At 36.5% G+C, this 14,703-nt stretch overlaps 1 protein-coding gene across 2 annotated transcripts in view; it reads right to left on the reverse strand.

The window, feature by feature from the left end:
- Tfg (trafficking from ER to golgi regulator) overlaps window positions 1–14,307 on the reverse strand; it is a 39,773-nt gene extending 25,466 nt beyond the window's left edge. For both annotated transcript variants that reach the window (XM_047564829.1, XM_047564828.1), the window contains exons 1-3: window positions 13,939–14,307; window positions 9,633–9,856; window positions 6,481–6,564 (exon numbers count right to left, since the gene is read on the reverse strand). In XM_047564829.1, the coding sequence (XP_047420785.1) occupies window positions 6,481–6,564; window positions 9,633–9,816 (268 nt within the window). In that variant the 5' untranslated portion in view covers window positions 9,817–9,856; window positions 13,939–14,307. The remainder of the gene's footprint in view (window positions 1–6,480; window positions 6,565–9,632; window positions 9,857–13,938) is intronic.
- Between the last annotated feature and the right edge of the window lie 396 nt (window positions 14,308–14,703).

Here is a 14,703-nt window from a genome sequence, read left to right on the forward strand (position 1 = left end):
AAAAATAACTGGGATAGATTCAAACTAAATAGCTTTCTCTCAGCAAAGGAAACTATGAGCAATGCAAAGAGAGAGCCTACAGAGTGGGAGAAAATCTTTGCCACTCATACTTCAGATAGAGCACTAATTTCCAGAATCTATAAAGAACTCAAAAAACTCTACACCAAGAATACAAATAACCCAATCAACAAATGGGCTAAGGATATGAACAGATGCTTCACAGAAGATCTACAAGCAATCAACAAACATATGAAAAAATGTTCCCATCCTTTAGTAATGAGAAATGCAAATCAAAACTACACTAAGATTCCATCTCACCCCAATTAGAATGGCGATTATCAAGAATACAAGCAACAATACGTGTTGGAGAGGATGTGGGGAAAAAGGTACACTCATACATTGCTGGTGGGAATGCAAATTAGTGCAGCCACTCTGGAAAGCAGTGTGGAGATTCCTTAGAAAACTTGGAATGGAACCACCATTTGACCCAGCTATCCCACTCCTCGGCCTATACCCAAAGGACTTAAAATCAGCATACTACAGAGATACAGCCACATCAATGTTCATAGCTGCTCAATTCACAACAGCCAGACTGTGGAACCAACCTAGATGTCCTTCAACTGATGAATGGATAAAGAAACTGTGATATATATATATATATATATATACACATACATACATATATATATATATATATATATACACACATACATATATATATAGATATACACATAATGGAATATTACTCAGCTATGAATAATAAAATTATGGCATTTGCAGGCAAATGGATGAAGTTGGAGACTATCATGCTAAGTGAGATAAGCCAATCTCAAAAAACCAAAGGACGAATGATCTCACTGATAAGCGGATGATGACACATAATGGGGGGTAGGAGGGGGGCAAGAATGGAGGAAGGAGGGAGTGTACAGAGGGAAAAGAGGGGTGGGAGGGGTGGGGGGGAAGGAAAAAATAACAGAATGAATCAAACATCATTACCTTATGTAAATGTATGATTACGCAAATGGTATGCTGTTACTCCATGTACAAACAGAAACAACATGTATCCCATTTGTTTACAATAAAAATACATTAAAAAAAAAGGATACCTATATGGAAATAAAGGTTCAGAGAGATTCTGTGTTAAATGTTTCAAATATCAAACTACCCGTCTAAGTTTTCAGAATACAATCCATAGATAATTCACATACTCCCTATTACAAGGAAATTCAATACAATCTTCTAACTATATCAATTATTATTGGCTTTCACTGGGGGCTACTGATTTTTCTCCAATCTGAGAAGAAAAAAAAAAGCAGCTTCTAAGAGCCAGAAACTGGCCTGGTACAGTAAACTAGGCCTTGTGCTACCAGAAGCTGGCATGACACTCAAAGGTAGGCTGTGGTGTTCCCTTGTTGAACATAAATATTTTCAAAGAACATCAACATTAGATAAGACCACCCTGACCATGAAAGATCAAGAAGAAAAAAAATAAATAAAGACCACTCCATAATCTGGCCAATATGAGTAACTGCTACTGCTTTACCAATTGCAGCCGTAGCCTCAAGTCATTCCTCCCACTTTCTACACAAGATTTAATAAGCTTCATTCCTTGCATTTAGATGTAGTAAGATAATCACAGAATCCCTGCCACTTCCTCACGGCCATGAATACAGAGCAAAGCCCTACTTAGAGAACCTTATCCAAGATCACATAACACAAGTCCAAACCCTACCAAAAAATCAGTTCTAACATACTCTGGAACACCTTACTGTTTTCCCTGGTGGTCATTCTCCCTTACTGCAATATGTCAATAAACCCAACTTTGTTCAACTGTACAGATGTTCCTAGTGGTCTCTGTCTAGAGCACACTGACCTAGATCTTACCAGAATTGTCAGGATTAGCAGCTTTGAAAAGAAAATTGGCAAACCTCATAAGCAATATTAGAAATGAAAAGAGGTATAACTACAAAGAAAGTAATTTAACATTTGTTATGAGTACTCTGAATAACTGTTTCGATTTGAAAACGCAGATGACCTGGACAATTTCCAGATAAAATTAATGTTCAGCGTGTTGTTTTAAGAAATAGAAAGTCTAATTATCTCAATTAACATTAAAAAAATTGAATCAAGTATTCCACCAAAGACTTAAGGAACTATGTAGTATTAGTATTACTGGGGAATAAATAATATGCAACAAATAAAAGTTTTTAAATACTATAATTCAAGTACAAAATTGGCTGAAAAGATCAAAACATGGTATTTATAAAAGGCAAAGGATAAATGTAGGCTGAAATTTTGGGGAAAAGCTCAAGGACAAGCTGTGACTTGCCCTGGCTTTGGAAAGTTTGAATGTAGAAGAACAAGAGGAGACATTGTAGCTGAAGGGCAAAGGTCTAAAGCCCATAGGCTGAAAGTGTCCTTGTGGCTGTTTGCGGTAGTCTGGCCAGAGTCAGGGATTTGGTTAGCCCATGATAAGAGGAATATTTGGCTGGAAGATTCCCATTTTCCTGATGAGGGAATAAGATGATGATTCCCAACAAGGATCAGGCCAGGGTCTTCATGGAGCATCCTGGGGTTAAAGCTGAAGGGTATCTCCTCCTGGCTTGCAGACACCATGCTTGGAGTTTCCTTCCACTTTTCTTTTTCTTTTTTAAATGCCAGGATGTTTTTATTTATTTATTTTTCCACTTTTTTTTTATTTGTTCTTTCTAGATATACATGATGGTGGAGTGTGTTTTAACATATTATACATCCACGGAGTATTAGGATCTAATTAGGATCCCATTCTTGTGGTTCTATATGATATGGAGTGTCACTGGTTCTGTATTCATATATGAACATAGAAGAGTTATGTCCAATTCTTTCTACTGTCTTTCCTATTTCCATTCCACCTCTGTTCTCTTCATTCCTCTTTGTTCAGTGAACTATTCCCCTCTAACCCCACCCCCATTGTGTGTTAGCATTCACATAGCAGAGAGAACATTCAGCCTTTGGTTTTGGGGATTGGCTTATTTTCACTTAGCATGATAGTCTTCAGTTTCATCCATTTACCGGCAAATGCCATAATTTCATTCTTTATGGCTAAGTAATATTCCATTGTGTATTATATGCCATTCATCTGTTGATGGATACCTAGGTTGATTCCATAGCTTGGCTACTGTGAACTGAGCTGCTCTAAACATTGATGTGGTTGTGTCACTGTAGTATGCTGATTTTAAGTCCTTTAGATGTATACAAAGGAGTGAGATAACAGGGTAAAATGGGGTTCCATTCCAAGTTTTCTGAGGAATCTCCACACTGCTTTCACAAGTGGTTGTACTAATTTGCTGTCCCACTAGCAATGTTTGAGTGTATCTTTTCCCCCACATCCCTGCCCATATGTGACACTTGTATTGTTTTTGCATTCCTTAAACTATTACCGTTTTTTGTAATCAATGCTGCTTGCAGTTTTCACCATTTTCCAAACTCAATGTCCTTCTTACTGAAAACTAATTTTAAAAATTCTTCTAACAATGGCCTCTAAATGGTAGATTCTATCTTTTTTTGAAATGTTTTTATTTCTCCTCATTCCTGAAGTTTAGCAGACTGTGGAATGCTACTTTTCCAGTTATTCTTAACCATTTGAAGTCTTCTAATTTCTGCTATTACTATGAAGCAAAGTTTCCTAACAGTCTAATTGCTTGGTAGTTCATTAATCTTATTCTTGAAGAGTCTTAAAATAATTTCTTTGTTTTTTTTTTTTTAAGTCTGTACAGATCATCTTGTTTTTTTAATTTTTTTTATTAAAATCTTTTTTATTTTTACAGACTGCATTTTGATTCATTGTACAGAAATAGGGTACAACTTTTCATTTCTATGGTTGTACACAATGTAGATTCACACCATTCATGTATTCATACATATACATAGGGTAATACTGTCTGTTTCATTCTACTATCTTTCTGTCCTCCATCCCTTTCCACCCCATTTTCCTCTACACCATCCAAAGTTCCTTCATTCTTCTCTTCTCCCCGCCCCCAGCCCCTCATTATACATTGTCATGCACTTATCAGAGAAAACATTCAGCCTTTGGTTTTTGGGGCTCGGCTTATTTCACTTGGCATGATATTTTCCAACTTCATCCATTTGCCAACAAATGCCATAATTTTATTCTTCTTTATGGCTGGGTAATATTCCATTGAGCATATATACCACAGTTTCTTTATCCATTCGTCAAATGAAGGGCATCTAGGTTGGTTCCATAATCTAGCTATTGTGAATTGAGCTGCTATGAACATTGATGTGGTTTATACCCAAAGGACTTAAATTCAGCATACTACAGTGATGCAGTCACATCAATTTCTGTGTTTTATGTATTTTCCAGTTTCATAACAATGTCTTGTAGGGATTTATTTTTACTTATCTTGCTCAGGACTCACTTTGCCTACTTAATCTAAAATGTTTATATCTTTTATGTAATCCTGAAAACTTTAAGTGGCTAAAGAATCACTACCTCTTCATATATTTCCACTCCCCTCTCCCCATTCTCTCCTTTTGAAAACTCTTAATGGAAATATACTTCACTTTCTCATTCTCAACTTCTTTCATATTCTCCACATTTGTTTTTGTGCTTCACTCTATAACTTCTTTGGACTTCCTTTTGGTCCGAATTCTCTTTTTCACCATGACTAATTGGCTGTTTAACCTATGCACTTAGTATTCAATGACAAAGATAATGCATTTCATTTTTAAAAAGTTACTTTAAGTTCTTAGGAATCTACTTGTTTTTTATCACAGTGCCTTGCTCTTACATTTTTATTCCTTCTTTTATGTATTTAGTAAGTTTTATTACATTTTATAGACTGTCACTTCTATTAACTAAAGTGTTTAGACGTCTTATTCTGCTTTATGTTATGCCCACTATTTCTTTCTTACATGGACTGGTTCATGTGCCTTACAATTTTGAATCCTAAAGTCTGTCTGAGAAATCTGTGACTTCTGTGACTTAGACTGATATGCCCCTTCAGAAAGATTTATGCCTTTGTTTTTGCCTTTTTTTTTTTTTTTTTCAATCTGGGCTTGAGAGATTCCAAACTATACAGGTAGTTTAAACTTAAAACCAGTCCACCTAAGAACCTTGGTCATGAATCCTCAAGGGAGACTTCCCAAACCCCTGACAGCCCAGCATATGTTAAGCTTCCTTGATCTTTTCTACATAAAGGTAGATATTTATTTTTCATAATATTCATTTTTGAGAATACAGTCCATTGAGGGAGTTATATGGGATCCAGGAGTATAGGACCCAGGGCTTACGTTATTGAGACACCAACTGACAAAGTCTTAGATTATGCCAACTAATACTTTCACCATTACCACCAAGAATATTCCAAGTTGAATCAGTTTTTGGTATTCAGGCCCTGGTTTTTAGTTCCATTTATTTTTTTGTCCCTGAATATTTCTCTTACTTTCCTGGACAAGCTAAGTTGCCTATTTCAATAAAATATACTTGGTACAGTTTGTATCTACCATGTGAGTGCTTCTAACAGGGTGGGGTTCTAGTTATCTAGTCTATCTTATACTTAGCTAATAGTGGTTAAGTATTTCACATTTGATAACATGAAAAAGAGAACTTTTATTTTAAAAATTTTTAATAGTTTTTGTTATTAACATTATAAAATCTGATTCATGTTCATTTTTCCTACATGGAAATGAAACAGATAAACTTAATTCAATAGGACATGCCCATTTCTCATAGAACACTAAAGTTCACTGTAACATAATTTGAAAAATTAACTGATAAAGCATCCAAAAACAAAGTGTACACCTATTTTTCAAATAATAATGTTCCTACTTTAACTCTCTAATCAACCATTTCTATCTTGTCCATTAAGTATTTCCCCTTGCAAATCTATTAAGATCTAAAAGAAAAAAAAGATTAAAATTAGTCTGCATTTGTTATTATCAGCACTATCTTTAGTCTTTAAATAATCCTTGAAAAATTAGATCTAAAATAACAGGCTTATATTATATGTTAAGCCCTGAAAATACGTAAAAACGTACTCTGTTACAGAGAAAATTATAAATTCTTAAAGAACCCGCAGGAAGTTTGACCCTGCAATTATTTTTAATCTGATACACTTAAGTAAACAGCATACATTACTATTTAGAGTTACAAAATAGATGTAGAAGATAAAACATAAACTGACTTTCTGTGAATCGTCCTCAAACACAATCTAACAACTCAAAAATTCCAACATGGCTAAATTAAAGCTCTAATATTCTGTTAGAGATATCTAAGTTATATTTGATTTCAAAATTGTTCTTACTGAATTAAAACATAAGAAAAATTCAAGCAATTTAAAACCACTCCTTTAATGAAAATTCATATACGCTCTTTTCCAATACCTTGTCATTTAATTCTGGCCCTTTAAAAGGAAAACAAGTCAAAAAGCCTTTAATAAAAAATATAATATTATATGTATTAGAAAGTTTACCACTCACCAAATAATGTCAGTTTCAGTATCCTACTACACTGAATAGCAAAGGAAAGGTCAGAACTATCAAAAATTGTTATAAGATCTCCATCTGGAATTAAAAAAAAAAACAAAAAACACATGAATTTCAGATTTGCAACAGGAGTAAACTGTTGGGCCTGTGAAAATTTAAATTCAAAATGTACATTACAAAACATAATTACAATCTCTCATAAAAACCTTAAACATTAAAGGATCATCTGGGAAACATGTATTTGTTTAAAAAATACTAAATCAACTTCCCTTATTATTCTTACAAGCAAAGAATTTACCATAGCCTCATGAAAAAATGTTGCTGAGTTAATGCATTACATGTATTAAATTTTACTAGTCACCAATTTATGGTAGCAATAGTGTGAATTATTGGTTTAGTCAAAATCCTTCCATTTTGAAAACTTTAAATATATTTCTCAAAAATCAAAGTAATAAGGATTCCCAAGATTCAAATCTTAATTCTAAATATAAACATACTGACACAAATGGACAGAAGTCACATATAACAGTAACTCAGAGTTCTTGAAGAATTGTGTTAGTGAATGGACAGTAGTCTTTCACGTCACTGACCATTTTGATAATAAGATGAAGTGTCAACTTTCCCCCCAAAAATATTTAAATATACAAAAAAATAGCACATACTAAAGACTGTGAAATCCCCCAGATCTCAGAGGTAAAGAATACTATAATTAGCATATCAACTGCACGTTTCAAAAGCTTTCAAAGTACTAAGAAAAAAAAAAGTTCCCCACAGAGAGTAAGAACAGAAAAGCAGGGACAGACAAGGAATTGATCAGGGGCCTTGTGCAGGGCATCTTCACACAGTTAGGTGGGAAGGAGTTTTGTCCGGTGAAGGCCAAGAGCCCACTCCAGGGATGTTCTTCTGCACCTTAAAATGGACTAGGCTGCTTTATTTTGTACTAAGATGGCAAAAAGCTATAACTGAGCACTCTATAATTATTTTTTGTAACCATTATAATTATTTTTTGTAATAATTTTTTGTAATTATCTTTGTAACTAGATCTAATTCCTATCACATAGATGAGTGATTCTACTCATAAACACATTTTAAGAAAATAAAGGATAGCTGTAAAAGAAGGAAATTTTCTACATTTGTCTTTTTCCTTTCCTGAATCACACAACAGAAACAGAATATCTAATAGAATCTTTATTTGAGCAGTTCCTACACTATAGTGCCCAACACAGACTATGAAACACAAATCTGAATGATTTAGATTTAAAGCACAATGAAAAAATACAATTTGGTAATGAGATAAGGAGGACAAATGAAATAAGGAGGACAAATTTCAACAATGAGCAATCTACAATCTGACCCAATGGATCCTCCCAGTTTTCACAGGACTGTGAACCAAGATTGGTTTTTAGATTTTTTAAGAGGCAGTTAAAAAAAAAAAAAGATGGTGGTGATGATGAGGCCTTATGTGACCCCCAAAGCTACATTATCTGATCTTTTATAGGGAAAGCTTGCTGATCCTTACCTTAAATGAAAATAGGGAGGTAAAAGAAAGCCAATTAGTAAGGTCAGTAAGGTCAGGAAAAGACTATTAAAATTTTGAGTTGTTGGGGCTGGGGCTGTAGATCAGTGGTAGATCGCTTGCCTAGCAAATGTGAGGCACAGAGTTCAAACCTCAGCAACACATAAAAATAAATAAATAAATAAATATAAAAAGGTTCATCTACAACTAAAAAAATATTTTTAAAAATTCTGATTTGTGAAAAAAATTCTGATTTGTGAAGTCAAGTAAGAAAAAAATAACTGATCAAATTAAGGCACACATTTGGAAGTCACAGGTAGAAAGCTATATATTTTAAGTTGATGAGATTACTAGATAAAAAAAAATAGGAAGAAATTCCTCCTTTACTGTTCCTAAACATGAGTAATTCTCAAAAATTAGTTTGGGTACTCTTAGATCATACATCACAAGAAGGGAGAATTGTACCTGTAACTAGAAGGCCAGTTTAGTTGATTACCAGTTGATTTTACACTCCCTTTCCACAGGGCAAGTTGTACAAAGTGGCTGCTCAGCTAGGGACAACATTTTCCACCCGCATCTCAGCAAAGCCACGTGACTGGGTTCTGGCCAATGTAATGTGGGCAGAAATTATGTATCACCTTGAAGCCTATCAAGTAATATCCCTTCACACTCTATCTTCATCCATCTGCCTGCTGGATATCAATCCCAAGGTGAGCCTGTAGCCGTGTGTTAAAAATAACAGAGCTTTTTTAAAAATAAAAGATAACAGAGCTTCTGTCAGTCTGGATTCCTACATGATTTCTTCAGTGTTGAACCACTCAGATTTTAAAATTTTTATTATAGCAGTTCACATTACTTGAAGACAGTCTTCACAATGCAGCAGCTATTCGTGATAAATACAGAATAATTACAGTGTCAGAGAAAGTAAGGGATAAGAGTATTTCAAAAAGGATGATACAGCTAGCACAGCCAAAGGCTGAGCTCAAGATGAAGATTATAAATGAATTCAGTAATAAAAAAATACTGAAATGCCTATAAAACAAATTTTAAGTGATCTTAACAAGAAGGCTGGTTAAAGAATAGGAAATAAATAAATAGTCTACTGCTGTAATTCTACTTCATGTTTGATGAAACATTTCTCATGTAAAATCCATCTCCATAAAAATAGTTTTGTGGTTAAATCAGTTGGGGAACACTGTGTCCTACAAAATGACAATGTACAGCAGCATATTACACAACCTGAAAATTTCTGCAATAAACACATTTGTCTTTGTTGAAACCAGTTTTCCCATACTTAATTAACCATGAAATTCTTTTCCATTCAATATATACTGATATATCTTTCACTTTGGAAAATATAAGCTGAAATTTGGTTTTAAAAACTGGCCAGAAAGAGGGGAAAAAAACTTGTAGAACTGCATATGAAAGTGTTCTAACATTTTCAACTCCCTTCTAATAACAAATAACTTAGCTACTTTTAACTTACAAAAAGAATTACACTAATTATGTAAACATCCCCTCAAATAAAAAGAAAATGGCCAAATATCATGGGGGGGAATAGTCCAATTAAAAAAACAGCAAATGAACACATAATACTTATTTTCAAAAACTGCTTTAAAAACACTCTTACCTTCATCTTTATACTTTATTGTAACTTCATCATTACTTAGAAGCTTTCCTCTGAAAACTCGTTGCATCATTAGTACTAATTCATCATAAGTAATATCTTCATTATGAATGGGAATTCTTCGAATATCCTCCCCAAGTTGAGCTTTGATAATTAGTTTCCCACTTAGGTCCAACTGTCCATTCATGATGGACTCCAGGATGTTCTTATATAACTCTAGAAAAAGACTGATAAAAATGATTTTGATGATTAAATAATAGAACATATCTGAAAAGTTGAAAATAGAGATACTATTAGACTGTAAAACATTATGACCTTCAAAAGTGATTCCCTATCCCACTGTTAACATGTTCATGTTAAAATGTCTGGCAACGACTTTTACATATATAATAAGTTGTATTATTTTGTCTCCTATTGTTTTACCCACATTTTTAACTGCATATCTAACATTACCATTTACATTTCTAACTTAACAATTCTAAAAATGAATTCCTGGTCATTTCACATGTTTCATAGAGCTAGTTTTCCCCATTTGTTAGTGACAACTCCTTCCTTCCAGTATTCAAGATAAAAAAAAGTCTTAGTTCCTCATTTTTTTCACACCTTATAGCCAAACTGCCAACAAATCTTACTACTACTACCTTTAAAAATATCTCTGGAATCCAACCAATTCAGTATCTTCATTGCTCTCGGTTTGATCTAAGACACCACCATCTTTTGGCTAAATCATTGCAAAATACTCCTTAACCGGTCTGTCTCCTTTTTCATTTTGCCCATTTTGAATCTATTTTTTGATTCATTTTAGATCAGTTAGTCTGTGAAATAAAATCTAACATCGGTGTGCTCAAAACCTTCCAAAGGATTTCCATCTTAAAAAGCAAAATCTACAAAGTCATGATCTAGCCTCTGGACCCTGACCAAGTTTTTTTTTTTTTTTTAATTTTTTTTCTAATTTTTTAATTTTAGTTGTAGATGGACACAATACCTTTATTTCGTTTATGTGGTGCTGGGGATCAAACCCAGTGCCTCACTCTTACTAGGCAAGCACTCTACCACTGAGCCACAAACCCAGGCCCCTGACCAAGTTTTTAATCTCATTTTGTACCTCTTTCCCTCATACACCCCTTCTACACCAATGGTTTATGTTCTTTACAACCTGCTACTCGTGCCTTGAACTCTTTTCATAACCCTCATGATTCAGATCTCTAATCAAATATTATTCCTCAGAAGTCTTCCCTAACCATCTAATTTAAAAATGGCTCCCCTGCCCATCTTAGTTCCCTGCTTTATTTTTCAACACATTGCCACTTTCAGACATTAAAAATTATCTTTTTATTGTCTTTTCCACTACAAAGTAGGAACTAAATTATATGTTTGGCATATATCCAGACCCTAAAAGAGTACCTAGGCACACAGTAATTATTCAAGATATGTTAAATAAGGAAAAATAAATACTGGCTTCAAAATTATATTGGCCTTAACTTTTAATGTTAATCCTGAAGAGAAAAGCATGTGTGAAAAAGAAAATCAAATTTTTCTCTTTTAAATAAGGTCTCATGAGTATTCTAATTTCCCTCTATTTTGGGAATTTGAGGAGAAAGGACAAATGAGCGATACCATTCTAAGTTTTCCAACAAAACTATCCACTATTGTACTATATTCCACTATGTTCCCATTCCAATCCACCCCACCCCCTAATCAGAGTGGGTGTATTAGACTGCACACTTTAAGAAAGAAGACATTATTAGAGAAGTAGTCACTAAACACTAGTTGCTACATAATTTTCCCATTTCTTAGGTTTTATTTTCATGTTATTTCAAGTTATTCAATATCATTATCCTGTAATGACTGTGACCCTAAATTTAAAATATTGTCAGTATGTCTAATAAGTGATTACTGTATACTCATGAGGAAAATACTTGGAAGCAAACAATGTGTTAATATCTCATTTTCTCAAGGCCAAGATATTCCTGAACATGTTAAAATAAGATCACTAAGCATTTTCTTGGCATCAACTCCTGTACTTGCCCCAAACAAATAATCTCTCAAGGCTGTTTAAGTTGTCCTACAACCTCCACATTTTGATTTCAACCTCCTGTTTTACTATTGGCAGCTTTGTTTCCCTCTTCTTAAATTCATTATTTAACATTATCATGTTTCTCTGCAATTACTCTGTCCTTTCTGTTCATGTGTAAAACCATTCATAAATCCATCAAAGAGTTGAAAAAAAAATGTTCAAGAATCCTAATTTGTTTCATGAATATTACATATAAATGTCCCAATATCCCTTATATAAAACTCCTGGTCCTTTCATCTATTTCTTAAATGGATACTCTAGATTCCTTTACCATCCTCTGTCCAAGTCACATTTTATTAATAAATCTTTAATGAAATGGGGCATTAAAACTAAATATAACACTCCAAGGTCAGTGCAGAACAAAATAGACTGGGTTCCACCATCTGGATATCATGCTTGTCCTAATACAAAACAAGAATATGGTTAGCTTTTTATCATAATGAACTTCTCATGAAGATGAACGAAAAACTCCATAAAACCAGTTCCTCACCTGTAGCAAAACCTGTCCTGTGCATTAAGAAAACATTTACAGAATACTTAATATGTACCAAGCTCTGTAAATGACCATTTCAGCAGGATGGTAAATATTCAATTTTATTTGCATTGATAGGCTGAGAGGATCATGCAATAAATTAATGTATTTCTACAGGATGTATAAACCAGTAATAATGTAGAGGGACCAGTACTTAGCTTCAGTGTGATAGTATTATCTACTCCTGGTAGCACCTAGAACAATGTCTGATGGGTAGAAAGTAATTAAAGAATTGCTTCTGTTCCCTACTCAAAAAGATGAATGGGGAAAAATAAAGTTCTGATAAAGAAAGTTTGGAGAAGAAAACTATATCAGGTCAATTCTGTCAGAACTTCACAGTGTGCCTTATGTAGCTAAAAAAGTGACTCCCCACATCAGACAAACTATTAAGAGAAAATTTCAACATCAAATATGTTAGAGAGTATTTTTTTTTTTTTTTTTATGGAAGTGGGGAATGCTCAGTTCCAAGGACCTAAAAAACTGAGTCACATATACTCTGTATCTGCCATGTTTGCCAGTAAATTCACTTTTGGTGTTTCTCATTGACTGTAAATTCCCTGCAGCCAGGAACCAAAGCTGCTTTCCTAAAGCTGTTCCCATTTCTGCAGTTACCTTAGAACAAATACACAAGTATTAACAAGAGTGCAATTTTTTTCTCTGAGGAAAATCCCATCCAGCCGTTTATACAACAGCATAGTTCTAGTGCTCTTTCTCTAGCATAGTAAAGATCAATATGATCTGGAACTGCTGGTAAGATCCCTACAGCATTTTCTTCTATCTTATTCCTGCCCCAACCCCTCTACCAGAACTGAGTCAAACCACTAAAGTCCAAAACCTCACCAGAACACTTTTTGAGTTCTGGGAACGAACTAATATGCCCAAATACACATAAAAGGCCTGCCTCTTGCACTACAATCTAGCTTCAGTGGCCAAACCACTGGATTCACTAAGCCCTCCACTGCTCTGATTCAGAGGCGGTTTTTTAGGTACCTCCTGAGGGTACAAATTTCCATCAAGAAATCCCAAAGCAAATAAACCCTTGATTTTTCCAAAAGAATGTAAGGGGCCTAAAATGCTGCCTGACCAGAGGCAATGTTAACAAGTGATAAAGATTTGCACTATTAGCTTTGTGACTTTTAAGTCCTTCTCGAACTTTCATAAGCAAAATGGGAATATATAAGTACCTGGAGAAGCAAACTTAAAAGTTAGCTGTCATCATTATAAAAACTAGGCTGGGCCTCCATTCGGCGCATAAGGACTAACAAAGAATAAGGTTCCTCTTCTGTCACCCCCAATCAAATTATTCCCACAGGTGCCTCCCCACCCTTCTCATCCTCCCAAGACCCTCGGGCTGGGCACCGACCACTCCAGGGCTCCCAAAGCCCCTCTCAGCGATCTCCGGTAATGCGACCCCTTGGAGACACACGGAATCGCACTGGGCACTTCTGGCCCAAATGCCCCCAGAACCCTACGCCCACTTCCCAGCCACCGAGACCCCGCCACCCCTCCCCCTCCGCGACCTCCCCTCCCCCTCGCGGCCCAGTCGGCCGTCGGCCCTCCTCCCTCACTCCAGCCCTCTCCCACGGCCCCCGGGGACCGCCCGCCCCGCGCCGGTAGGTTCGAGAGAAGACCTCCAGCGCTTCGGCGTCTCCCGGACTTCTCAGAGAGAGCGGCCGCACCCCGGGGTTCTGCGGCCGTACCAGCTAGAGAGGCCGCCGGCTTTGCGTGGGTCTCCGGTGAGCGGGCCGATGCGAGGCCACCGCCGCAAACCGGCTCTGGGCGTCACTGGGAGGCTGTAAGTCTCGGCCCGCTCGGTGGCTCTCCGCGGCCGCCGCACCTAGCTCGGAGACTGCCGCGGGCCCCGGCCAATCGCAAAGACCCAACAAGCCTAGCGAGAGTTCGGGCCTTGTACGTGGCAGGTGGGGGAAGAAGAGGGGCGGGAGCAAGAAAATAAAATCCGTCCTTTCGCCCCGCCTCAGCGCGAGAGGCCCAACCCACAACGCATGCGCGGGGCGAGGGGCGCGGGGCCGGCGAGGACCCGGCAGCGTCTGTCCAAGTGCCCCGGCTTCCTCACTGGATGACCTGTTGTAGGAAGCGCGAGCTGACCGATGCACGCATGCGCGGGGCGTCACTGGGAACTTCCGGTTTTCCTGACAGCGTGTATTTCCCGTCTGTCGACCGTGGGCGGGGCGTAGTGTGCTGTTCTGGTCTAGTTTTGGGACCCACTGGAAGTGGGCGTTGGTCCAAATTTGGGTGGTTTTTGTTGTTACTTTGTAACCATTGTAGTTCTCCTAGTCACACCAAAAAAATACTAATCTTTTCCCGCCCTTCTACAAATCCGTTCATTCATTCATTAGTGGGCGCCTACGCTTTGCCAAGCCCTGTGCTAGTAGAAATGGGTAATGAATCAGTTGGTGCGCGAAGAGTTTGCAATATACCAGGAAAACGACGGCGTTCACAGGACA

Source organism: Sciurus carolinensis, chromosome 9, assembly GCF_902686445.1.
Source record: "Sciurus carolinensis chromosome 9, mSciCar1.2, whole genome shotgun sequence".
Lineage (NCBI taxonomy): Eukaryota > Metazoa > Chordata > Mammalia > Rodentia > Sciuridae > Sciurus > Sciurus carolinensis.